Source organism: Diplotaxodon limnothrissa, linkage group LG18 (genome assembly GCF_057381915.1).
Source record: "Diplotaxodon limnothrissa isolate DT_005_m linkage group LG18, D_limnothrissa_male_GT1.1, whole genome shotgun sequence".
Taxonomy (NCBI): Eukaryota; Metazoa; Chordata; class Actinopteri; order Cichliformes; family Cichlidae; genus Diplotaxodon; species Diplotaxodon limnothrissa.
This window is the reverse complement of record NC_140613.1, coordinates 22,842,461-22,869,740: the sequence shown is the minus strand read 5'-3', so window position 1 is coordinate 22,869,740 and position 27,280 is coordinate 22,842,461. Positions and strand designations below refer to the sequence as shown.

Genomic DNA, 27,280 nt, shown 5'->3' with positions numbered 1-27,280 from the left:
CTACAATGTATAAAGTCTATAAACATGCACTACGCTGGAAAAATTAAAAGTTAATGCCCCCAGCCCAATTAAAAAAATCTGTTTTGATCAGTACACAACCACTGCACTATGAAATATTTTTTTTGCATAGTATTATTGTTGTTATATATGCTGCATCTGTTTATTTATTCCTGCCCTGTATACTTTGCAGCTTTAACAACTTGAAATTTCCATTTCTGGTACCAATAAAGGCTAACTTACCTTATCATATCTTATCAATATTACCTTTCTGTCTTCATACACAGGTTTCTGCAGGAGACTAACAGACTAATAAATGGGTTCCCAGATTGGGGTCCACCCCATGCTGACACGCAGTGACATTTGAAGAGACCTGAGCTAATTAAAGACTGAAGTTTGTGTATATATGTGTATGTGTGTATATATATATATATATATATATATATATATATATATATATATATATATATATATATATATATATATATATATGTGTGTGTGTGTGTGTGTGTGTGTGTGTGTATGTGTTGTTTTTAAAAAGAAATATGTATATATATATGAACACACATCCCGTAGTTGTGTGAGGCAGAGGGGCGGGGAGGGGGAGTCAGAGCTCACAACCATTAACGACCACCGACAACCGGGAACCCTCCTCCGGTAAGCATCACAGTGTCTAGTGACACACACACACACACACGCACACACACAGCCGGGGAAGATGGTCGCGGTGCAGACGTCCCCTAATTCGTCCCCATCGGCGGAGTGGATCTGCTGCCTGGATAAAAGGTGGGTGAAAGCACTACATGACCCAGTGCCACGCCGCGCATCCCCACGCAGCAACGATTGTGTCGTCTCTGCCCTCTTTCATTCATCCGCGTCAACGTGATTAATCGGAACCGGTGATCGCTGCGTGTGCAGTGTGTGACTGTGCAATAATAACGTGATACGCCTCATTTTGTTTTAGTATATTATCGCTGTTATTAAATTGACACCACTTGCCGCCCAGTTGTACAGACTGCAGTGCATAACAATACACACCGATTTTTTAAAAACAATTCCTGTTTTTGTATCTCCGGTCAAAAAGGCGTTGGTGGCTTCGAGGTTCACTGTGGTGTCTCTGCACTGCATGGCTGATGACGAGACGCACATGGTTTATCTCTGCCTGCTTGAATCAAATAGCCATACATTTTTAAAATACAACTGTGGCGTGATTTGAATAAAATACTAGAGGCCAGCCAGCGCAGGCAGTGTATTTTTTTCTCCTCCTCCCGTTTATCTCACAGTGCTGCATGAGGCTACGTTAGTCTGGGCTGACTGAACAGATTAGAATAACCGAACATCCAATTCACAGTTTGTCTATCAACAGCTCAACAATTCAAAAGCTGCAGCGATTAGACAATCGTTTAGTCCACACTGTGCCTGCCCAATTAACAGCAAAGCTCCCTTACTGTGCTGAAAAAGCTCAGGGAGAGGGCTCGAATAAATAAACATGATGAAGAGCAGCACTACAGTAATTACTCTAGATCATAGGCAGTGACATATATGACACACACACACACACACACACACACACACACACACACACACACACACACACACACACACACACACACACACACCTATCTGACACATCCTCACATTACCAATGGCAACCTGAAGCAACCATCTTGTCTCCTAATCCTCACCTGGAATAAAACTGAGTGGATAAATGCAACTATTAGTCACTGATAAGGGTACTGACAACACGGCATTATACTTTTTAACCAGTTTAACTATTAATTAGTCCTTGGGTTATTTTGGCGAGTAATTGATCTGAATATAAATTGTCAGAAATTAGTGAGAAAGGCCTCGTAGCTTTCCAGAAGCCCAGTTGGCATCTTCAGATTTACAGTGTAAAAATCAATGAGTTGTTACCATAAAAGACACATTACCACCAATAGTCAACTCGAGATGCTGGCGCCTTTAAATATATTTTACAATCTGTAATAATTTAGAAATTGTTTAAGTTCCAGATTGCTTCAGTTTTAGTTGCACATATTTTGAACAATTTGCTCAAAGTAGCTTATGCTTTTGTAAAAATTCAAAGGGTGTTGTGATCTTTGCTGTGGTCTGGTGAGCAAATGGGGAATGTGATTGGTTGCAGACTTACAGCCACTCCCTATTTAAGAGGGCTTCTCTTTGGCATAAGCCATTAGCTTGGTGGTCTAGCACAGAAACACTGCAAATAAATTTGGTTTCCCAAGTTTAACGATTGTGTTCTGTTTGCAGTTTTGATTGAGTGTGTCCTTCTCCTGCTCACATATCTCATAAAATAAACGTGCAAAATGTTGTTGTTTTTTTCTGTTTAAGTCAGTGCTGAAAACATCTACTGAAATTAAGGCTAGAATAATTATGTTGGAAACTTAAAGTCACCAGTATGCAGTATTAGCTGGATGTTCATAAAGACTGTGCAGGATCTTACTGTAGAGCACTCAGTGCTTTTAAGCTATCCACCTCTTATTCAATCAATATCCAGGAGTGTGTGTATGTGTGTTTGGGAGCTTTCATCTATGCTAACTGTTGATGTGAGCAAGTGAGGAGTGAGAGGCAGAGAGGGGAGGAAGGTGAAAGAAAGACAGAGGTTAAGATACGACTGTCTGTAATATATCTGTCCGAAGACATTTATTGCCAGTGGCTGTGAAGTATGTGGGATAAGATCTTATTTGCTTTGTTTTCTGTTGTACCAGGAGTTAAATAGATGGTGCACTCAACGTACACACAGCACCAAGCCAGATCCAAGTTTATATTTAATGCCTTTTTTATTGCAGGAAAATATTTTTGTCTAGTACTAGGGTGACATATCAAAGTAGTAAGTCTTAGCAAAAGCAATTCCTCATAGGTGAAAAGTATAAGTGTGCGTATTATGTAGGTTAATTTGCAAATCTTGCAAAACTTGATGAGTCATTTCTAACTCTAATTGGTCATTTGAATGCAAAGTGAGCAGGGTTTATGCTGCTCAGTGATTTAACACCATCTCTGGTTGTTAGTGGTGATGCAGATGAGTGTCAGAAGAGGTTCTTGCATACAATCACATAATCTGTGTTGCAGTAATGTATTAATCCACCAGGCGAATAAATCTGTTTGTTTTGAATCTGTGTGGCACTTTGACAGGCGGCCACAAATCAACCTCTGATTTATTTGTCTGTGAACAGTGAATTTTTCCAGATGGTTGTTTCAAGAAACAATCTGCATGACCTTCTGCTGTCTCTTGGTTTTTGTCTTCAGTGTGTCACGCTGGTCGATTTGTTAATCCTTTGTTTGTGTGTGTGCGTATTCGCACACGCCATAATTTGTGCTTGAAAGCTGAGATCTCTGCTGACACGAATAGTGGGGGAGGGAGAGGGGAAGGCTGACAAAAGGAAGAGGTCGAGGAAGAGAGGAGACATGAAGGGACAGTGATAGAAGGTGAACAACTCTCAGGTCATATTCTTCTCTCACCAGCGGGGGAGGCAGATTCCTCCCGACAGGAAGTGAGTGAGCAAGCACAGGTTAATGGACAAAAGGGAAAGGGCGAAGACTTAACCAGGGGACGATAACTGACACAGCCCAACAGTTTTACTATAGACGCATATGTGAAGGGTGGTGTTTGTATTACCCATTCAACCCTGCAGAGTTCACCTCCCTGTCTCTCCCTGTCTGTCGTAGTGTGTGGGAGCCCACCTGTCTCAACCATTAACCCAGCCTACTCTGGGATATGACACCCTGTTGAAGCACCAAGGGCCAATACATGAGCTTTAGGTGGATGAGTCAGAGACCAAAAAAAAAGAAAGAAAGAATGTGAGAGGGAAAAAAAGACCTACCTTTCAAAGCTCTGAGCTCGTGGCTGATATGGGAATAGAAAATGGGCTGTGCAACGCAGCCTTTGATCTGTTTTTATTGTGGCAAACCCTTCAAGGTACACGGTACAGGTACATTTCATTGCTTCGTGACACACGTGCTCGGCGTTTATTACCATACGTACCTACATGTGAGTAAAGTGGGAGTCACTCTTGCCTTTGAGCTTGCGGAGCAGACGTAAAGGGATAAATAGGGCGTTTGGTATGTGTAAGTGGTGGCACTAAATGCACCAGGAATCTGTGCTTCTAGTGAAAAGGAGAAAAATGGGTTGCATTTGTCCCTTTCAGTCTTGGCTATCATGTTCTAAAAACTGGCAAGTCTTGAAAGAGGAAGAAGAGAAAAGTAGATGGAGATTAGAGAAAGGTTTAGAAGAAGCAGACAGAAAGGAGCGAGGGCTGGGAGTGAGGGAAGAGGAAGGAGATGAAGCAGAAGAGGGGACTGAGAGGCTCTCATCTGTGAAGGAAGAGCCCACAGTGCATTAGCTATTCTGTATGAACACACACATATATGCACACACAGACACTTACACACACACGTGCAAAGATGAGTCACTATCAGGAAAGAAGGGGAAAATAAGTGAATGAATGGTGCTAAGTGCAGTGTGTTACTCTGAGACATTTTGGCTTGGTATTTTTGCACCACCACGTCTCAGAACAGACTGTTTAAGCTCGCAGATCAAACTTCTGTGTGTGTGCGTGCGTGCAGTCTCTTGTGTGTGCTTGCTTAGATGTCCAACAATGACTTAGTTGTGTGTGTGTGTGTGCTCAGATTTAAGCGCATTAGAAAAAGCAGCAGTACAAATGAGATCTTACATCAACAGCCTGTGGGGGGCCTGAGCTGAGAGAAACTGTGCCTGCAGCTCTTCACTGTTATCACTAAGACACCAGGCAGAACAATGACAGCGTGCTCTCGCACAAATATTCATAGATAATATTATAACAATAGAGCAGCCTTCTTACTTAAAGGGCAATATCGCTGCTTTCTCACAGTTTAGTCCATTGACTGATAATTGCAACTGTCTAACATGACTGCTAGTGAAAGCATACTGCAGGGTTTTGATTGATTTGCTATAGTTCAGGCTGAAATAGACCTGAATAAGATAGATAATCCATCACACTGAACAAGTTACATCATGCCAATTGTTTCTTGCATAACCCCTTATACACCTTTTTAATGCCTCGTGTGGGTTTAATGGTGGCTCTTCCTCTGCGCAGGCCTGCGGAGCGCTCGGGAGAGGACGTGGATATTATTCTGACCCGACTAAGAGAGGTCAAAGCCTTCCAGAGGTTCCCACCTCCGCTCCTACTGCAGATCTGTGCCTGTGCCTTTTATGAATGCCTGGAGAAAGGCATCACGTGTACGTACACGCACGCTCACAAACCCACAATACTGACAGGAATGTAAAAGGATGTCTTTGATGCTGTTGAGTTTAGTCAGGCTCTAAAGGATTGGAGGAAATCATCATACAGTATATAATATACCTTTTTGTCTCCTAAGGAGAGAGCGCAGTAAGACTTACGATGCACTGGAATGCAAAAATGTGCCTAACCTTCTTCAATGCCTGTTTTTAACTAATTTGTGCAATACTAATATTAATATTATTAATTGTTCCTTGTATTTGCTTTTACTTTTGCTTATGTTGCCTCATCCTCTGTGATTTAGTTCAACTGTGTATCATTTTCCCTAGCTCTCTCCACTTCCCTGATACCACTATATAAGTATAAGTATACTATAAGTATACGATATACTTACAGGAGTAAGTATATACAGTGGCATCCTCCCAATACTCTGTTCCTCTTGCCCTACTGTTTCCTGGATCCAGTCTGTTTTATATGTTTTCCTTTTGGACTTCATGCTTTGTCTTTTTGATTTTTCTGCAAGTGGATTTTAAATCAATCAGCCAATATGTGATTGAAGCACTGCTTTAATTCAGTGGGTTTAACAAAAATATTATGTCAGCTGTTTAGGAATTACAGACGTTTTTTATTCACAGTCCCCCGTTTTCAGAGGCTCAAAATTAATTGGACAGTTCACCGAAAAGCAGTTTCATGGCCAAGTAGGGCCTGTTCATGTAATTTCATGACAAATTAAACAGACATAATATCTGGATTTGATTAAAAGTCTTGAATTTGCATTTTATAGCTTTTCACATTCATTTTAAATATGAAGCCCAAAGAGATGTCAGTGCCAGTGAGGGAGGCCATCATTAGCTTTATTTTGTTTTGCTTTGTCTGTCAGAGTGATAGAAAAAACTTTAGGGGTAGCCAAAGTATTAATGTGGTGTATTCTTAAAAAGGAGGACTGCAACGACCAGCTCAGGATACCGAGAGGCCTAAAAGACCACAGAGGGCAATTAAAATGGATTATGATAGAAGTATTTCTATGGTTAAAGCTTCTGTTATACTTCCTGCATCCATGAGTCTGAGAGAGTCCAAGTGATTTAAGCAAATTTCATCATCAGAAGATGAGCGCAAGGGTCCGTGTATGCATCCTGCCTGTTTTTTGTGACTGGGTCTCCAGCTGCCTGTGTCTGTATTCACAATGGATTATAATCAAGGCTTATGAAAAACAACTTCTAGCCAAGTCAAGGACACTCCTGAGGAATAGGTGTATCATCTAAAAAATGTTAGGGCATGGGTACATAAGGCTGACAGTGGAACTGGGTCATTATAGTGTTTATTGATGGTGAGACTGCTGATAGATGATAGATGATGATGGATGGAGGATGACCTGTGAAGTGTACATGGCTGTACTCTCTGCTCAGATTTAGAAAAATGCTGCAAAACTGACCCGACAGTGCAAATAGATAATGAAACAAAGCATACTGCAGAAGCAACCCAAGAGTTTCTCAATGCAAAGAAACTGGATATTCTTCACGGGCCAGGTTAGTCACATGATCTCAACACAACAGCGCATGCTTTACAGTTGCTGGAGACTTTTAAGTCATAGAGAGAGCCACAAACAAGCAGCAACAGAAGGTGGTTGCAGCAAAGACCTAAGCAGAGCATTGAAGGGACATCTATGGATTGTAGACTCCACACAGTCACTGACTGCAAAGGATTTTCATCCAAGTGTTAAAAACAATCCTTGGGTTTAAAATCCTGTTAGTTTGTCCAATTAATTCTATATAAGTCTATGAAATTGGGGGATTATAAATAAAACTGTCTTTTTACCGTTAATGCAAATTAAAGCTGAGAGTCTGCACTTCAGTCATACCACGATTGATTGATTTAAGATTCACTGCAGTGACGTAGAGAAGCAAAACTGCAAAAATTATGTCTTTGTCCAACAAATTGTGGACCTATATCCAGTATACTACTTATAGTAGTGTAATTTAATGATCACAAAATCAAGACAATATTTAATGTAGCTACTTTAACACCAGCGTTTTGTCAGCATTTTGCTTATTTGAGCTCAAGTCAATTGATTTTCAGTTAAAGATAAAAATATTTAAAACGCTTTCCTTTTTAGGTGCATTTATAACCTTTTCAATCACATTTCAGTTTATTGCAAATATATTTATTATCAATTTATCATTGTATCAAAACCTTTTTGGCTGATGTCTCTTTCAGCAGTGATTGTGGTTTATCATCAGATGGCAGGGCATGTTTTTATGAGTGCTTTTGTCTTAGTGACGTTTTTCATCAGCTCTTAATGTGGTTTAATGTATTTTACTGCACGCAGTGTTTCGACAGGGAGACATTGGCACCAGCTGGTATGCAGTCCTTTCTGGCTCCCTGGATGTCAAAGTGTCAGAAACCGCTAACCACCAGGTGAGAGTCACATTGAGAAACATACATGAATAATGACTTGGATGCTTTTGGATTGGTGATGTTACTTTCATGGTTGATATTTCCTAGTGCTCTCATATATTTTCTATCAAACAAGATCCTTTTTAAGGGGCTTCTACTCTGTCCTGTATGTTTGAGAGCTGAATTTGTTTGACTCTTTAGCCTCCATTTGTGCCTCCCTTCCTAAATATACCAGAGAGAAATTGCCACTGAGAAATTTGGCTTCCTCCTTACTTTAAACCCTCGCTGTGAGAGCGTGGAAATAGAGTTATACTATACATGTAGTGGGGAAGAATGACACGTGGGAGGAGAAGGAGAGAGGATTTGCTTCGAAAGAAAGACGGCGATAAGAAGCTCCTCTATTGTGAGACGTCCTTTTCATGTATGTAGCCCTAAAGTGAAATTGGTGGCCTACTTTCTGTGGCTATATTTGAAATGCCAGTTTGGACAGCTGAAAAGGTTTCCATAGCAAGCAGTGTATTTGTTTGAACCACTAAGCAGTGAATATGCGTCCATTGCTTCCCTCTAGCCTGCCCAATTATATACAGCACCAAGAGACATTTGTCTTACAGTAAACAGCAGTTGCTCATATTTGGATTTATTTGCATTCATTTGCACATATTAATCCGTCTGCTTTCCATGTCTGTCCGAGTTCATTAAAATAACCTAATACACATTGCTTGTAGCTACTGCTGTATAATTTCACTGCTTTGTAGCAGCATAGTGAATGCTGCTACAAAGCATGTTTGCTCAATAACAAATGCTCGTCTGTTATAGAAACACAGTAACTAAAAGTTGTCATGTCTGTGTGCAGGATGCAGTCACAATCTGCACGCTGGGGATTGGGACAGCCTTTGGGGAGTCGATCCTGGACAACACGCCGCGCCACGCTACCATTGTCAGCAGAGAGACCAGCGAGCTGCTCCGGATCGAACAGAGGGAGTTTAAGACTCTCTGGGAGGTGTGACATGAGATGAAACTTCATGATTCTGCATGAACTCCATTGTGGAAAGAGCTTTGCTTTTGAGACTTTTATTGTAATTGTGCTTTTAACCACAAGAGGGCTGTCCACCATTACGGTGCCTTTTTGCACATCTATTGCACACTTCGGGTAACTTGACAGTGATTTATTTAAAGTGAGAACAGTGAGAAAAATCTAAACACGATTAGTTAAATGATTCCTTTTTTATTTCTTTTAATTGGATTCACATTTCCTACTTGGAAAAATAAAGGTATTCTCAGATTTCCTTTAGCCTATAAATTAATAACAAAATATTTTAATTCTGAGAATTATTAAAACGATGATTTTAAGGACATTTTAAATGTTGTTAAGCTGCTGTAGAGAGGTTAATCTGTTTGAATTGGTACAATTTTTTAATGTATATGCATAATAGTTTTGGTTTCTTAAACTAAAAAACTATAAAACTATGTAAAACTAACTATAAAGTCCCAAAAATGCCATTACATTTTCTGTTTAGGCAGGTTACACAGATTCCTGCAATAACAAGGCCACAAACAAAAGGACGTACTGTAATTCAGTGATCTGTATCTGCATGTCTGAAATACAGTTTTCTGCCTTGGATGAACTGTCACATTTCTCCAGTGAGGCAGCCATCAAAACAAAAAGCCCAAGGACAATTCTTTTAAGAAACCAGAAGATGCTTACGAAGTTTTCAGAGTATGTTTTCCCTTAAAAAGTGATTTACGCAGCTTGTGTGGAGTTTGCATGCTCTCCTTGTGTACTGCATGGATTCTCTCCTGACATGCTGGCTTCCTACCACAGCACATTACATGCACAGGAGGTCGAGGGATGTGAATGTGAGTGTGGTTGTCTGTCTTTGTGTCTTGGTCCAGGGTGTTTCTCCTTCTTTTGCAAAGTGACAGCTAGGATAGGCTGTAGCCATAATACCATATACTGTATATTCAGTAACTAAATAATGAGTGGTAATGTGATAATATATGCAATCTTATTTTACACTCTCATCTAAGCTGAGTATTCATAAAGATATTTAAACATGAAAAGATCATACACAAGAGGCTATACACTAGGCAAGGGAAATAATATTGATATTACTGTGCAAAAGTCTTGAGCCACCCCTTATTTATTTAGTTATGTAAGGAGCCAGATTATTTTCCAGTTGTTAAATTGAGACTTTCTGAAGTTCTTTCAATGTTTTTTCTTTGGCTATTGGCTGCTTTTTTTTTAAAATTCACTCTCAGTCCAGTCCTTTTACTATTTCCATGTTTTTTTCTTTGTTTGTTAAGAATAAGAATCAAATACATGAAGTATTAAAAAAGCAGCGAACTCAATGAATGAATCAGTGTTGTGTCAAAATACAACTTAGCAAAGAATCTATTTTAAATGCTATGTTTGGGCAAATAGCAAAAATTAGCATTAGCATTTTTGCACCAATAAAGTGACTCCCATGAGGTATTAGCTGAAATCTTGGTAGATCTTAGCCTGGTGGGAAATTTGTCCTTAAGAAATTTTGAGGAAACTGGACAAGTGGAGGACTAAAGAAGAAGTGGAAGGCTTAAACTATAGATATGTTATATTATAGGAAAGTCATGTCCTTAAGAACAAATATGTCAAAAACTTGGCGCAGGACCAGAGAGATGCTTCAGACCCTTCAGCTGAGTTATCTGCAGCTTCATCAGAAATGATCTAAGAGAAGGAGAAGGTAAGTCAAGAAGTTATTCTTCAGGAAGGGAAACAGGAAAATTAAGCTGAAGTATGCCAACTTACAGAAGAACATGGTGGAGGCTCTGGCATTGTTTTGGGGCTGCATTTCAGCCAGTGGTGTGGGGATCTTGTCAGCACTGATGGAATTATTAAAACTGAAAAGAATCATCAGATTTCAATGCAACAGCAATAGCAAGTAATAGATTTGGTAATACCAGATATTGAGCTTTGATCTCATTATAGTACTGTGCGAAAGTTTTAGGCAAGTGTGGAAAAAAAAGCTGTAAACAAAGAATGCTTTCAGAAATATGAATGGTTGTTTATTGGCCCCAAATGTATTCTGCAGCAGAACGACGACCCCAAACAGACAGCCGAAGTCATTATCAAGTATCTTTAGCGTAAAGATGAACAAAAAGTACTGAAAGTGATGGTTTGTTGTTTGATGTGTGTGTGTGTGTGGCATTTTATTGTGTGACCCTCCTGCGTCAGCTTTGTGTGCTTTATAAATAAAATAAAAATATGATTTGATAACAAATGATGTAAAAGCTCACAGTCAGTTGCAAAGAGTTACTATATCGCACAACCTACTAGTACGAACACTCACACAGCCTTGCCCCGAGAGATTTGGCTTTGTAGTAGATGCCTCTCCGTGGGCCTCCTTGTTGGAGTTACAAGCTCCATTCACTGTTTCTCTCTCAGAGAGGAAGTCGTGGCAGAGCTGGGCAGCACTTCACTGTAACCTCACAATGAAAGGCTGTGTGGTCTGAGCTGCTGTTTGGTCTGACAGGTGGTTATTTTGTATTGCAGAATCCAGAATCTTTCCGACCCACACTATGGTTCTCATCTCCATACAGTGATTGTGAGAAAACAGTAGTTTTTTTTGATGGTTCTTATTTTTAATGAAATTGCAGGTAATTGACAGTTTGGTTATAAAAAATAACTATTTTCTGTCTGGTGTTTTTTGGCTTTTAAATCAGATTTTATGACCCCTCTCACAAACAATTTTATCGATCACATTGTTTTGATTTATCTGGTCTAAAAAAATAAAAAAGACTTTTCCCCGTGTGACCGTGGATGAATTGAAATTCAATTTACTCAAATGTGATTCCTCCATTTTGTGCTACAGGAACACATGAGACCTAGATAAGACAATAATTGGTTATTAAAGTGATGTGTGCCATCGTATTATTCAGCTCGTAGAGTGTGTGTGCGTGTGTTTTTGACTAAGTGCACTCTGTCTCCCTCTCGACTGTCTATTTTAAGGACAGTGGACATAAAACAGAAAACATGGCCTGAGGTTGTTGTCTTTTGTTTGTTTTGTTTTTTTCCTAATCTTATCTCCAAAATATGGCTCTCTGTGTTTTATGTGTGTGCCCGTGTGCAAGGACTAATTTGTGTACGTGTGCTTGTGGTGGAGACTAAAAAGCTACAGGATGTGTTTGATGAAAGGATGAAAGAAAAAAAGCGCTGCTCCATAATTCTAGTAAAATCGAGATCAAAAAAGTATTTGAATGGGAAATAGCCTACAGACATGTTTTTATATGTAACAATTACTGCTAATAATTAGTTTGTCTGGACTGTGGTTACTTCATTTCTCTTTTCTGATTTATTCCTGTGCCCCTTTTCACCTGCTCTACATTTCTAATGCCAGCTTCCCCTCTCTTCTATTGGCCACGTTTCTTTTGTTAGCCTCCTTCCTTTCCTCCTCCTCTTCAACACTACTTCTGCCTTTCCCTTTTCTGACTACTAACCCCTTTTCCTACACTAGAGTAGCTCAGTAATACAGAGACTCGAATCACCCTGGTAACCTGTGAGAGAAAGTGGCTTGGTTCCTGGCGTGATCGCAGTGAGAGAGGGTGAGTGAGACGGAGGCAGACAGTGGGGCGACTGTGTGAGTGGAAGGGAGGAAGAGAGAGGGGAGAAAAAAAGGAAAAGAGCAGCTTGTTTTGAGCAGGATGCTATCCGGTGGCGTGTGCGTGAGTTGTAAAGGAGCAGAGGGCAGCTCTCTGGGGTTTCAGTCCCTTCAGTCTTAAGCAGCTGAGTGTGTTAACTCAGGTGAGTCGGACTCCTTGACTTTAACTGTGTCTAGTATGTAGTGTGCATAATCTTTGCTTGTATGTTTTTTTTTTCTGTTGTTGTCTTTTTACAGAATGAAACTCTCTGGAATCACGTTTGTGCATTTTTTAGTATTGACATGAAGTGTTCTAGCTTCACTAGCTTCTGGATCGAGTGTGTGCAAGAAAAACACGGATAGGGGAGCGTTTGTGTCTTTAGGTCAAACAGATGCTGTCTCTGTTTCTCTTCCAGTGTGTGTGTGTATTCCTGGCAGTTGTCAGAAAGCATGGGTTGCTTGATAATGACCTTGCAGAAGAGCAGTGGCACATTCAGACACAAAAGCTCTGGCTCTGTGTGTTTCATAGTCTTTGCTACAGAAATGTACAACTGTAAGAACAGCATCTGCACACATCAAAGCAGTCTAACCCTTGTTTACATGCTGTGTGTGTGTGTGTGTGTGTGTGTGTGTGTGTGTGTGTGTGTGTGTGTGTGTGTGTGTGTATTATATAATGTTGTTCTGCATGTAAATGATCTTGGTTGTACAAAGGGCTTTGTTTTGAGGGGCGCTTTTGTGTTCAAGCAACATTGTGCGCTTTAGCGAGAGAGAGATGGAACAGGAATGGGTTTTGATGTTTAAAAGATGTTGGTGCTTTAAAGATGATACCCTGCTAGAGGTGTTTCCAAGGCTGATGTGGCCTCTGATGTGTGTTGCTTTTTAGAAGTATCGTCAGAGCCTGGCTGCACTGTTGGCCCCTCCTTATGGAGCCATGGAGAGTGGATCCAACAATGACAGTGAGTAGATGCACAAGTGGAGACACGGGAATAGAAAAAGACACTCTGGGTGTTGCTTAAATGTTTATTCAAGGAACGTTTTTACGCGTACAAACATATTGCAAGTAATAAATTGGAAATGTGCAGGAGATGCACAAAAAAAGATGGAGACTTCTGTATGATGACTAAAAACAGGAAGCAGGTCTTTTCCTTCCCAGCCTGTTAAAAGGATGGATGAGTCTATATTGTGTATATGTAAATATAAAATTGTTATGTTTCTTTTTTTCTAGTTGATATACAGTGCTTTTTTGCTTTTGGGAAGCAGAGCATCCTGTTGTGCTTTAGCATTAATGTGTTTTTCTCCTCAGGACTCACAGACAAAGACAACATGAATTCAGACTCTGCAAACAAAGCTCACAACAAGGTAAATGTTTCCTCTGGATTACATTTTCAACCTAAATGAAGTTCTTAGATTAGTTTACTGTAACTAAATAATGAGAAACAGACCCGGCCTTAAGTTACAGAAAGCATGACTTAACAAAACTCTAGACCATCATAACCTGACTAAAAAACCCACTTTTGTCACTGCTTGTCAAAATATCTCTAAGCAGAAGTTTCTAGACAAATTTAGAACAGCTGAGCAGTAGTTGTGTATTTTTTAATGTTTGAAGCAATGCTATTAATGCATTTTGAACTTAAATATTTTTCAGGTTAAAACCTTTATACATTTAAATGTGCAGTTAAGACTCTTGTTTTTCCATTTTCCCAGTTTTCGAGCCACTGTTTGCAACTTGAAGGGTAGATACATAAAAACCTGATAGTGATCATAATTGAAATTAAAAAGATGCAGTTAATTCAAATACGTAAGTAAAATAAGTAAAAATAAGTAATCATTACATCAGCTCAATGTTTTGTTTTTGTTAACATCCGAAACTGAAAGTAACTTGAATATTTCTTGGAAACGTGTGGTAAACCGGGCCACGGGGGTCATAAAATCGAGCTGTTTTTAACGCTGCATACTTTCATGTTTGTGAATGAACCAGAGTGCCAGAATGAATTTTGGAAGTGCGTGTATTTTCTGAGAAGAGACCGATGATGACTCACAGCTGTGATGCTCTGTAGTTATGCTAATGTTAGATAATGCATGCACACAGAAGAAAGATCCCATCTGCCCAATTAAAATGCCTTCCTTTGTTGTTTTCAGAAGCAGATGTGTATGTGTATGTGTGTGTGTACACACATCTGTCATTTCCCCTGCTGTCTATGCAGGTGCGGCCTATAAAGGATGTGTCTGCTTGTATGTCCTGTGTGTTTTGATACAGTTTTACTGTTTGAGTGATCCATAGTTTACATGAGCAGCATTCAGAATCTGCCCATGTACACATTCACATATCGCTGTAAGAAAAAAATTGTGAATTATTTGGAATTTTTTGCATTGATTAAACATAAAACCTGAGCTGATCTTTGTCTAAATCATGATTATAGACACGCAATATAAGCAAACTGATGTCAGGCATTTTTTGCACACACAACAAGGCTACTGAATTCTAAGTGCTACTTGTTCTGTGCTACTCAAAATCACATTCTCAATTAATGAGATTTTAACTGTGAAGCATGGCGGAGGGAGCATCATGTTAGGGCCTAATTTGCTAGCTGAACGCTTGGTCGGCTTGCCGGCATTGAGGGGAACAAGAAGGAATTAAAAATGTTATTACTAAAAGTTTTACACGAGAATGTGAGGGCGGTAGGCCATGACATGACACTACAATGTGCAGTCAACCATTTTTAAATTTCTTTTATTTAATAGAAAAAAGAACATTGTACTCATAAATATATTTGATCAGTGTGTGATTATGTCCAAAAAACAGATGCATTGTCATAAAATTAGAATTAAATCATTAAAAATACATAAAGGTGGGCAATGGTTTGTGGAAGCCGCCATGTTGCCCAGCTGTCCTGAATACAGTGGCCAGGATGGACATCGCCATCCTGAATAATTGCATTTTATACACATATACATATACATATACATATGTAGCACAACAAAGGTAGAGGAAAAGAGAAGTCGTAGGTGTTGTGTCATAGAGTTGTGTATGATTATGTATTTAAATAGGGAGGGGTAAGAAACCAGAAGTCAGTTAACAGAAATCTGTGGACATCTATTGGTGATATTTTAAACACTCTAACTTTAAGGTTGAGTACTGCATCAATACAATGTACCAAAATACAAAGGTAAGTCAACATCAGAGTGCTTTAACAAGAGGAGAATTTATCTGTTGGAATGCTCGTGTTCTGATCTTAAGCAAACTGAGATTTTGTGGCTGTTTAACCAAAATGTCCCATAAATATCGATGAGCAAGAGCAGTTTATGGGCGCGAGGCTCCAAAATGACTCTTCATCACCGTGCAGAAGCTACAGGAAACATCAGATGGTTATTGTTGCTGCTAAACAAGTTACTAAATTCATTTCATTTCCTGGCGTGCACTGTGAGTGACTACTCAGTGTATCCAATAAAGAAACAACTGTGGATTCTTACTTAGGATAGGATAGGATAGGATAGAACTTTATTAATCCCTCGGGTGGGTTCCTCTGGGAAATTCGATTTCCAAAAAAGCACAGCACCGACAGAAGTTACAGAGTTATACACACACACATATATATAAATACAGAGACAATATAAATAAAATATACGAAGGGGATAAATAGAATAAATAGGAATAAAAATAAAAATACAAGTGAATTGCACATTTCAAGTATTGAGTCTATTGCACCGTTGACTATTTACAAAAGTATTGCACAAAAGGTATTGCACAGTGAGGTGCAGAGGCACTACAGCTTAGTTGTTCCCTCCTTTGTCCTCCTGTTTCCCCTCCCTCTCCCCTCCAGAGAGGAGTTAAACAGTCTGATGGCGTGTGGGACAAAGGAGTTTTTAAGTCTGTTAGTTCTTGTCTTGGGGAGAAGCAACCTGTCACTGAACAGACTCCTCTGGTTGTTAACGGCCGTGTGCAGAGGATGCCTGGCATTGTCCATAATGTCCATCAGTTTCTTTAATGTCCTTTTCTCTGCCACTGTCACCAGAGTGTCCAGCTTCATGCCGACCACAGAGCTAGCCCTCCTGATCAGTTTCTCCAGCCTGGATGAGTCCTTCTTTGCTGTGCTGCTCCCCCAGCACACCACAGCATAGAAAAGTACTCCAGCAACCACCGACTGGTAAAACATCCTCAGGAGCTTCCTGCAGATGTTAAAAGACCTCAGCCTCCTGAGGAAGTACAGTCGGCTTTGGGCTTTTTTATACAGGTACTCTGTGTTGCATGACCAGTCCAGTTTATTGTCCACCCACAGCCCGAGGTACTTGTACTTGTTGACCACCTCCACCTCCTCCCCCTCTATCTGAACCGGCAGTGGACCTGCTCTAGACCTCCCGAAATCCACAACCAGTTCCTTAGTCTTTGAGGTGTTGAGTTGCAGGTGGTTTGTGTGACTCCATGCGACAAAGTTCCTCACCAGACTTCTGTACTCCTCTTCCTGATCATCCCAGATACACCCCATGATGGCCGTGTCGTCTGCAAACTTCTGAATGTGGCATAATTCAGAGTTGTAGCAGAAGTCAGAGGTGTACAGGGTGAAGAGAAGAGGGGACAGCACAGTTCCCTGTGGTGCTCCTGTGCTGCTGACCATTGTGTCAGACGTGATGTCCTTCAGCCTGACGTACTGTGGTCTGTCGGTGAGGTAGTCGGAGATCCAAGCCACCAGGCAGGGGTCCACCTCCATCCTGTTCAGTTTTTCTTGAAGCATACAGGGCCGGATGGTATTAAAGGCACTGGAAAAGTCAAGAAACAGGATCCTGACCGTGCCTTTTCCCCCATCCAGGTGTGAGTGGGCTCTGTGTAGGAGGTACAGGATGGCATCCTCCACTCCGACACCCGCCTTGTATGCAAACTGTAGTGGGTCCTGGGCATGTTGTACCTGTGGTCGGAGGAGGTTGAGGAAGAGCCGCTCTAGAGTCTTCATAAGATGTGACGTCAGTGCCACCGGTCGGAAGTCATTCAGCTCATTGGGCCGATTGAGTCAGATTGCGATCGGACCACAATCCTGGATAAATAATGGTTCCCAAACTTCTTCTTGCCAACACACACCACTTAAAGCTTGACCAACCAAATTATCAATCAAATGATGGATTCTATCACAGCCTATTTTACAAAAAAATCTCAATCTAGTCAGTCAGAGATTTAGATGGACTAGATGAAGTCACCTAAGCCGATGTCCCTGTGTTCTGCAGATCCCCTCAGAGAAGCTGCAGAGAGCTGGAAAGGTTCTCCGCAACGCCATCCTGTCCAGAGCCCCTCACATGATTCGAGACAGGAAGTATCACCTGAAGACATACAGGTATGTGGGTCTGCAGTTCTGTTTGTATTTCTGAAAAATTATGTGCTTGCAAGTGCTTGGGGAAGCTTTCTGTGGATGTGGTGTTGATTTACAGAAAATTACATTAAGTATTTTTAAACCTCCCCACAGTAAATATACAGTAAACAGTGTGTTTACATGTGTATTGCAGACAGTGCTGTGTAGGCACAGAGCTGGTGGACTGGCTGGTGCTGCAGAGCGCCTGTGTGCTCACTCGCTCCCATGCTGTCGGGATGTGGCAGGCACTACTAGAAGAAGGGGTGCTAAATCATGGTAATACTTAAGTCTGATGTTTCTCATCATGCATATCTTTGGGTTCATTTCTTTCCGTGAGTCATCTTAACCTACTAAGTCAATTCCCAAACCTCAAAGCAGCTGAAAAGCTGGGAGACGTTATTCACACTCCATGCGTAACTTATCGTTTAGAGCGTAAATTAGAATAAAGTGTTATTGAAACTTTGAATTGCAAATTAGTTTTAGACTAGAGCCAGTGTGTCTCCATTTGGCTCTGCGCTGGAATGTGAGTTTTGAATCTAAACATCAATCATCAGGGAGGCTTTCTCTTTGAATGCTAGAGTAAGAATTAATGAGTTTCCAAGCATGAATATAACATATAAATTGAATCCAATCTCAAAGTCCTTCACTTCAAAGAACAAGGCTGAAATGTTCTGAGATGAGAAAACAGTTCATCTGCATGCACGCTCGTTTATACTGATGCTTTGACTGTATGTGCTTCTCTGCTCTCCAGTGGACCAGGAGCTCGGTTTCTATGACAAATACCTCTTCTACCGTTTTCTTGACGATGAGGAGGAGGACACACCGTTACCTAGTGAGGAGGAGAAGAGGGAAAGTGAGGAAGAGTTGCCGGAGACCATCCTCTTTCTTGCCCAGATTGGCCCCGATGCACTGCTGCGCATGATCCTCAGGAAATCGTCAGTATTATCATTTACTCTTGAAATACAGATTCAAAATACATTAAAAGCAACAATATCTGGCAATATATTGTTGCTTTTTATCCAATAATTAACATTCCCCTCCGATACCAGAGTGCTGAAGTGTTCGCTAATTGAACCCAGTCATATCCAGTCATACCAACATTCTTCATATAAAGTACTAAGCATGTGAAAGAATAGGCAGAGATCATCTGTCATAAGTAACTTTATTGATGTGCATGCATGAAGTGTTTATGGTGACTGCATTGTGACTCGCTCCTTTGTGTCTGCAGGCCTGGTCAGAGAACAGGCGATGACCTAGAGATCATCTATGACGAGTTGCTTCACATCAAGGCCTTAGCTCACCTCTCCAACACTGTGAGTTAGCTGGTGTGCCACTCTTTTACATACAGTACAAGATGCCAAGAACATTGTTAATACATCAGAACCCCAGATCACAATCTTTTTATGTTTAAAAATGGAAGAAGAAGAAGCTGTTATACTATTTATCTCGACAGTGTGGTGCTCAGTCTGTCCTGTGCTTGCAGGCGTTTTCCATGCGCAGAATTAATTAAATGTGTACAGGCTCCAGAAGTACTTTTGTTGTTCTTTTTTTTCGTTTATGCAATCACATTACTGCCATGTGGAAATGTGTATTATACCATTAATAGGTCTGTAATAACTACAGAGATTATATTGGCAACAGTAATTTACCTACTTTCAGGTCACTTTTTATAACCTTTAAAAACCTTGATCTGGGCATCTTCTTGTTTAGTTTCCATTTTTGTCTGCAGGGCAGCAAAATCCAAGAGTTTTGAAGCAGTTTGTTTTGGTTTGCAGGTGAAGAGGGAACTGGCGAGTGTGGTGATCTTTGAGTCACATGCAAAAGCTGGAACTGTGTGTGAGTCTTCTTCTGTCACAGAATACATTTTTCCTTCTGTAAAAAGGTCTTTCAGCCTGTCAGACAGTGCTGGTCCCCTGTGAGGACAAGTTGAGGCAACTGAACTGAACCATCCATTTTAAAAAGGAGATCTAAGATTACTCCAGACAAAGTATTTATAGAACAGCGCAGAAAAAGTTGCATAGATCAGTTTTTAAATTTCCATTAGTGCTATTGATTGCAGTGCAGTCTTAATGTGTATCTATCTTTTAGCAGCTGGAGCATGCTTATAGAAACAGCCATCAGTGGATTACTCAGTAACACTTTATAATTCGGCCTGTGACTAATTGTCCTGTAATTAAATGGAATTTCGATGCATTTTATTTGAAATCACAATATAATTAAATTTACTTACAGATACTTAAAGGTAGGTTTACTAAGGAGGTGAGAAATAAATATACTGTAATTAAATTTAAGTAATGTATAAGTAACTTTATGTAGTGCATGAGTAGTTGTTCTTAAAATTGTGTTAATATTACTTACAGTAATTTACAGCTATCTTGCTGTTTTGTTCTGCGGTGTTAATAAGGTACTGCTCGACAGTTTGCATGTATAGAGAACACAGAGATTTTTTTCTTTTCTTTTTATTGTGAATAAAGAGTCAGTGATAATGTGGTGCTTGCAGCCAATTTTAAACTGAAGCTAAATATAACCTACTCCTGACCAGGTTATGTGTTCAGCAGATGTTACCACGGTGATCTAACCACATAAAAAGAGAGCTACCTTCATGATAGCTAACCCATTAGCATCACCCTGTGCTACACCCATGTAGAGAAAATTATATATTCTAAAAGGGACGTCTAGATTTAACAATTGTGTTTGTGACTTGAGTTCTGACTCTAAGAGGAGAAACATGCCTCACAATTTGAAAAACTTCAGGTGTACAGAATGTGTGTGCTAGGACTAATATGTGTTTGTTTTCATTACCTTTCAGTGTTTAACCAAGGAGAAGAAGGCACATCATGGTACATCATCCTGAAGGGCTCCGTTAATGTGGTTATCTATGGAAAGGTGTGTGGGTGCGCTTGAAAGGCTTCCATCCATCTACCTGCTTATGTTCTTTAGTTTGATACTTTAGCGTTGTTCTAGTTTTCTGCTTCATTTGATGATATTCAGTCTGAATGTAATGGAGCAAAATATGTAGCTCATCAGATCTGCAAAGAGCCGAGCCGTTTTGTGCTCCCTGTAGGTCTGGGGAAACACCAGCAGTGAGTTTGGCAAACTGTGCATAGCTCATCGTGACTCATCACTGTGATTAACTGGCTTAGGGGATTGTACTCATACACCACACAACCAGTGTACAGGCAAATACGCTGCACGTGGATTGATCACGCATGTACAGAATACAAAGATGATTCAGAAAGTTACTCGTCCTTCCTGATATTTTTCTTCAGATCTTAAGCTTGTAAACTGAACATGTGTCTGAGCAAGTTGTGTGTTCATCTGTGTGTGTCAGGGTGTGGTGTGTACACTTCACGAGGGTGATGACTTTGGAAAGTTGGCCCTGGTTACAGATTCACCTCGGGCTGCATCCATCGTCCTGAGAGAGGACAACTGTCACTTCCTGCGTGTGGATAAGGAAGACTTCAACAGGATACTCAGGGTAGGCAGACAGTTATCCCTGATCTGATCGAAGATCAGTAAAGAAAAAATGGTGGAAACATTTAGTTTTTAAAGCCAGCATCTGCTTTCCTCCTTCCCAATGACTATGAATAAAGAACTGATGCAAGGCAGTGGTACACATGTGTACTTATTTCACATAGTAACCCTTTGTTTAAAACTGTGTCTGTATTATCAGGATCTGAAAATAGGGGAGGGAAAATATGCATCATCCTCTGAAGCTGTGTAAAGCAATGATGTCACATAATGCTTTAATCGCTCATGACGCCGCCGCCCCTGTGATGTTTGTCTCCCTCCTCTGACAGATGAATGGTACTGCACTCATTTTGAACTATTCTATTCCGCAGGATGTGGAAGCTAACACGGTGCGTTTGAAAGAGCACGATCACCCTGTGCTGGTGTTAGAAAAGAGTCCTCGAGCCTCCACACTGGGAAACATAAAGTATGTGTTTGGGTGTATGCACACTGTACCTAAAAGTACTTTAAAACTGTGTTTGCAGTATATGTGTATTTCTCTCTATTTTATTAAAAATGTTTGGGTTTTTATGTGATCCTTGGTGACCTTGGCAGGTACACTGTGATATCAGGAACTCCAGAGAAGATTCTTGAGCACTTCTTGGAGACGATGAGGATGGACATACATCACAGTGACCCAGGTAGCAGAGCTGAATCATCAGATTAATTTGGGATCGTATGCTGTCAGGATAGTAAATTGCAGGATACTCATAAGCTATAGCATAAATTATGAATTATTGAAGAGTGTCTTTTATTAAAAAATGTTACTAATGTGAACTTTAAAACAAGAAATTGATAATTCAGTATTTTCTTTACTGTAAAACACGATATTAAATAGGATATTCTGCTGTGGTTTGAAAAGGTTTGCTGCAGAAAAACAGCATTAAAACAAATTTCAGGGGTTTACATGAGTCTGGGTTAGACTCTGGATTAGTACTATCTCTTGACAGGATGAATGCATTAAAGATGAAATATCTGCTCGTTTCTTGCTACTGACTCTGCTTCTTCTCGTGTGTCAGACCCAGCAGTGGATGATTTTGTCCTCATGCACTGTGTCTTCATGCCCAACAGCCAGCTGTGCCCTCTGCTCCTGTCACAATATCCTTTTTGTCTTTAAATTCCTTATTTCCTTCCTGCTGTATCTAAACTGCGTTTCAAAAAAATAAAAACAAACAGGTCTCATGTCGGGTGCATAACCCTGGTTTTCTTCACGGTTTGCTGCGTAATGTAACAACACTTCCGGCGCCATTTTTAGATTGTGAAACATCAGTTTCTGCTTGTGGAAGTGCTGAAGCAGCAGTTGAGCAGCTGTTCCCTTCACACCTTAGTAACAAGTTGTAATCCCAGTTGCACAGGTATTTCTTCCCTAAGCTGTTGTAATGTAAGTTTAGCACTGTGCAGTTAACGCAATACATCCCATGCTTTATTCTATTTTTTTAACATAATGAATGATTTCAAAACTCACTTTATTTTAACTAAAGCTGCTTGAAAGGTACATTTTTAATTGAGGATAAATAGAGACATAGATGTAGGTATCCATATACCTGTGTTTATTTACTTTAATGGGTCAACGCTTTTCTATTTACCTTTAACCTTGTGCGCACGTACCATGTGACATCGCCGCCTGGCTCTGAACAGGAGAGGTTGGAGTATGCACTCAACAGTAAAAGGAGGGCCCTGATTATGACCCTGCGCTGGGCAAACGCACATACCTACCTGCTACAAGAGGAACCTGCTGCGATCTTTTTCCTGGAGGTGAGCACATTGAGCCTTTTAAATGTAGGAAATCACACAGATCCTCTGCATAGTCTGAGTGGTTCTTCCTCTTTGTCTCTGTAGGAGTTGTATGGAAGTCTATCCAATGACTCCCGTATGCTGAGAGCTTTGAAAGATTTGGTACCTGACCTGGAGAAAGTCGTCAAATTGCAGTATGTTTCTGTGGGCTGAACATTTATTGTCATTGCTTTATGCACACGACAAATTCGTTGTATCACTTTAATTTTTTTTCTTTAGCTCCGAAGAGGCCAAAGCAACAAAAAAGGTACATCTGTTATATAACTTTCGATAAAATTTTACAGTCCACTTCACATGTCGGCTTCATCTGTAGTTATCTGGATGCTGTCATATAATTTATTCAACAGAAGACCCTAATACGACAGTTCAGCAACGGAGAGGAAAGGCTGCAGAAGAAACAGCCAATTAGAAATCAAGATGACAGTAAGTTCTGTGCATTTGTGTGATTTATGTATTTTTCTTCTTACTCATATTGAACCTGAAGGAAAAAGACATTTTGACAGCAGTTTGCCTTGGAATGTGCTATTTAAAGTGGATTTTCCCATTTTCATAAGACAGATTGGATAAGAATGTTCCCTTACCCTGCCTGTCATCCTGTCACTTGTGTTTGCACAAAAGGTGTGACAAAATCTTACGGATAGGTTGGCAACATAGATCCACAACACGATTATTTTCCGGTCATTCATGTGTGTGACAGCTGGCTGAGGCAGAGAAAGACCCCAGTCATCACTCTAACAGAGATCTAAGGGCTAACTTTAAAAAAATATAAACTTTTGATTTGATTGAAATGAGCCGGCTTTCATATTTGAATGATTCAGTCTGTGACTACAAAAAGGCAAAACCTTCAGTGAGCTTTGCGAGCTTCCTGCTTCTTCATGTTGGAAGCAGCTCTTTGTCATCACAGATCAGGAGCTGTCACATACCATATCACTGTATTAATTTCACGTGTGCGTGTGCAGTCCTATTGAAGGTGTACTGCAGCGATCACACCTACACTACAATCAGGATTCCCGTGGCGGCGACGGGACGAGAAGTGATCAGTGCCGTGACGGACAAGCTCGGCACTACCGATGAGCTCCTGCTGGTCCACCTCAGCTCTGCGGGTGGTAAGAAAACAGATCATCTTAAACGTGGAGAGGCATTAACTTGCAGCATCATCTACTCGTAGATTATCTTGTGTACCTTTTTAAGAATTTGCACATGATAGTGTCTTATGTGGCTGTGAAAGCGAATCTGTCCCGATTTTTGTTACAGAAAAACAAATCTTGAAGCCAAATGATGTATCGGTGTTTTCTACTTTGAGCATCAATGGGAGATTATTTGCCTGTCCTCGAGAGCAGCTCAACAGTCTAGTAAGAGAGTAATGTTATGAACTATGCTGTTATTAAACTGCATTACCACCTAGAATTAAATCTTTTTGCAAATATATATAGAAGATACGAGAAATACACTTAGTATTTAGTAAAAAGTGGCCTCGAAGCAAGAAGATATTAGTTTTATATGCTGAGGGAAAACAAAGAAACTGTGTTGGTTTTTGTTTTTGTGCACTTCAAGACTCCTCTTCCAGACCAGGAAGGGCCCACTGCAGGCTCCATGTCAACTTTTGAGCTGATGAGCTCCAAGGACTTGGCTTATCAAATGACGATGTTTGACTGGGAGCTCTTCAGCTGTGTTCATGAGGTATCCTGCTCACCTTTGTCCACATTAAGTGTTGCAAAGACTTTTGTTTTAGAGTCAGAGTCAATTCATTTTCAGCAGTTTTGTTTTTTCACAGACTGTTGTTAAACCGGCAGGATCTCTCACCTCTCAACCTGCTCTTCTTCTTGTTTCCCCGGTCTTCTTCCACAGCACGAGCTGCTCTACCACACGTTTGGCTGCCAAAGTTTTAAACGAACTACGGCTAATCTAGACTTGTTCCTGAGGAGGTTCAACCAGGTCCAGCTGTGGGTCGTCACTGAAGTCTGCCTCTGCGGACAGCTCAGCAAGAGAGTCCAGCTCCTCAAGAAGTTCATCAAGATAGCGGCACAGTGAGTAGGATGTGACTGTTAATGGGACGCACATCACTAAGTGAAGTATTTCTAGCTAACAGTAGAGGAAGCTGAGCTGGGTGTTGTTGGTTTTCACTTTGGTTTCTGCTTGTGTGTGTCTGTCTGCAGCTGTCGAGAATTTAAGAACCTCAATTCATTCTTTGCCATCATCATGGGGATGAGCAACCCTGCTGTGAGCAGACTGAGCCAGACGTGGGAGGTAAACTTTATTTTTTTTTAATAATCCGTGGACAGTTATGCTGTGAACCAGATCTGCATGTTGCTGTTGCTTAAATCCTCGATTCACTGAGATGCCATCTGCTTTTCCTGACAGAAACTTCCCACCAAGTTTAAGAAGTTCTATGCTGAGTTTGAGAACATGATGGTGAGTTTCATTTTCAAGTCTTTTGAAATTCATTATGGATAAACTTTTAGTTGTATTCAACCATGCTAATACTGCCGCTTTGGTTGTATAAGTCTGCTGTCTCCTCAGAGTAAAACAGATCCTTCTTCTGGAAATATTTTTTTTCTTTGTAAATGTATCTGGTTTTCAGTGATGAGTATTACAAACAAAATTAGGTTCAAACCTGTTGTCTTGGTGACAGATGCACAAAATAATGGAGGGAAAATCAACTGCATGGCTGTTCACTCACCAGCCATTTCATTAGGTACACCTTACTAATACCAGGTTGGACAACCTTTTGCCTTCAGAAAGGCTTTCATTCTTTTTGCCACAGATTCAACAAGATGCTGAAAACATTCCTCAGAGATTTGGGTCCATGTTGATATGACAGCAACACACAGAATATTTGTACGCTTCACATCCATGTTGTGAATCTCCCCATCCACCACATCCCAAAGGTGCTCCATTGCACTGAGATCTGGGGAATCTGGAAATCATTTTTCCAGTTTCATCATTTGACCTTTCTGATGTGATTTGGTATCCCTGCTGGAAGCAGTCGTCCCTTTAAGTGGTCATAAAAGGATATACATTGTCAGAAACAGTATTCATGTATGCTGTGACATTTAAATGATGCTCAGTTGGTGTTACGGAGCCCAAAGTAAATATCTTGCACACCTTACATCACCACCAACAGCCCGAACCGCTGATATAAAGTAGGAAGGATTCATGATTTTATGTTTTTTATGCTGAATTCTGACTAGCATCCTAGAAGTCCTAGAAGGAAGTTTGTGCAGTTTGTGAAATACTCAGCCTGTATGGCACCATCAACTATAGTACTATATCACTTAAATAACCCTTCTTCCTCATTCTGATTCTTGGTTTCAATTTCAGCAAGTGGTCTTGACCATGTTATCATGCCTAAATGCATGAAGTTGCTGCCATGTGATTGACCAATCAGATATTTGCTTCAATGGGCAGTTAAAAGGCATACCTAATAAGTGGCTGGTGGCATAACAGTATGTGTTTTAAAGAAAAAAACTTGATCTATAAATGTATCTAACACCAGAAACTTGTTTGGCAATAGGACCCATCAAGGAACCACCGGTCCTACCGACTTACTGTTACCAAACTGGAACCACCGATTATCCCCTTTGTGCCACTTCTTCTAAAAGGTATGACTCAGTACAGGGCTTTACAGGGCTTTAGGAAGTACTTGAAGATGGACGATTTGGGTTGTGCTTCATTTTAACCTATTTCTTTACAGATATGACATTTACACATGAGGGCAACAAGACATTCATTGACAACATGGTCAATTTTGAGAAAATGGTGAGTTCCTTTTCACAGAAAGAAGAGAGAGCATGTTTTATGCATGCAGTTTTCTCAGTGCCTTGTTGTTCTTCATTCATGTTTGCACAGTATCTAAAGCCGTTTTCTGTTTGTTCCATCAGCGTATTATAGCAAACACAATTCGACAAGTGAGACACTGTAGAAGCCAGCCATTCAGTAAGTCTGCTTATTATTCATGAGCACACTTTTATCCTCTAATCTGTTGGCCTTGCAGACAGACTGTAAACAATCTTTCCCGTCAAATTTTTTTTGTCTGCTTTATCTCTGCCTAATGTTAGATCCTGACATTTGCCAGCCGAACAAGAATCAAGCGGAGGTCCGGGCTTACGTTAGGAAGCTCTGCGTGATTGACAACCAGAGGGCGCTGACGCAGCTCTCCTACCGGCTGGAGCCTCGGCGGACATGAGCTCCAGATCCTCCACCACGACGCCTTCTCTGTGATGTTAGCATAAAAAAACCGATATAAAATAAATCAACACAACAGTAGCAAATCGCAGCATTCAGTGACTTTAGTGTTATTATGGACTATTAAGGACTGTGCCGTGAAAAGCCTCTTCTCCCTGGACAAACAGAAGCTGTTCAGCTGCTCTCTTGTCGCTGTGTCTCAGTCAACAGGCTGAGG

General features: G+C 40.5%; 1 protein-coding gene across 2 annotated transcripts; it reads left to right on the top strand.

Annotated features, from left to right (window-relative positions):
- Window positions 1-715: 715 nt before the first annotated feature.
- Window positions 716-27,064, top strand: LOC146613604 (rap guanine nucleotide exchange factor 4-like). Of its 2 annotated transcripts, XM_085376971.1 has the most exons (31): window positions 716-783; window positions 5,088-5,230; window positions 7,558-7,646; window positions 8,479-8,625; window positions 13,122-13,194; window positions 13,542-13,562; window positions 16,555-16,582; window positions 17,431-17,559; window positions 17,729-17,850; window positions 18,326-18,509; window positions 18,803-18,887; window positions 19,350-19,410; window positions 20,384-20,460; window positions 20,906-21,052; window positions 21,417-21,523; window positions 21,640-21,706; window positions 22,082-22,182; window positions 22,689-22,839; window positions 22,924-23,012; window positions 23,098-23,129; window positions 23,224-23,301; window positions 23,838-23,984; window positions 24,133-24,230; window positions 24,433-24,558; window positions 24,727-24,905; window positions 25,035-25,125; window positions 25,240-25,290; window positions 26,393-26,480; window positions 26,573-26,637; window positions 26,760-26,814; window positions 26,937-27,064. In XM_085376971.1, exons 1-31 carry the CDS (start codon window positions 716-718, stop codon window positions 27,062-27,064), a joined length of 3,027 nt encoding a protein of 1,008 aa, XP_085233097.1. The 2 variants fall into 2 exon arrangements, with proteins under 2 accessions (XP_085233097.1, XP_085233098.1); XM_085376972.1 differs by lacking the exon at window positions 16,555-16,582 and having other exon boundaries at window positions 13,542-13,597; window positions 17,453-17,559; window positions 21,417-21,511; ... (2 more) ...; window positions 23,098-23,125; window positions 23,226-23,301.
- The last annotated feature ends 216 nt before the right edge of the window (window positions 27,065-27,280 follow it).

Excerpts from the sequence above, each read along its gene's own strand:
- LOC146613604 (XM_085376971.1), top strand. The coding sequence starts at position 716 with ATGGTCGCGGTGCAGACGTCCCCTAATTCGTCCCCATCGGCGGAGTGG. Across the intron at positions 7,647-8,478 it reads CAGAAACCGCTAACCACCAG|GATGCAGTCACAATCTGCAC; the intron begins GTGAGAGTCACA and ends GTCTGTGTGCAG. Across the intron at positions 22,183-22,688 it reads TGCCCTCTGCTCCTGTCACA|GTACCATGTGACATCGCCGC; the intron begins ATATCCTTTTTG and ends CCTTGTGCGCAC.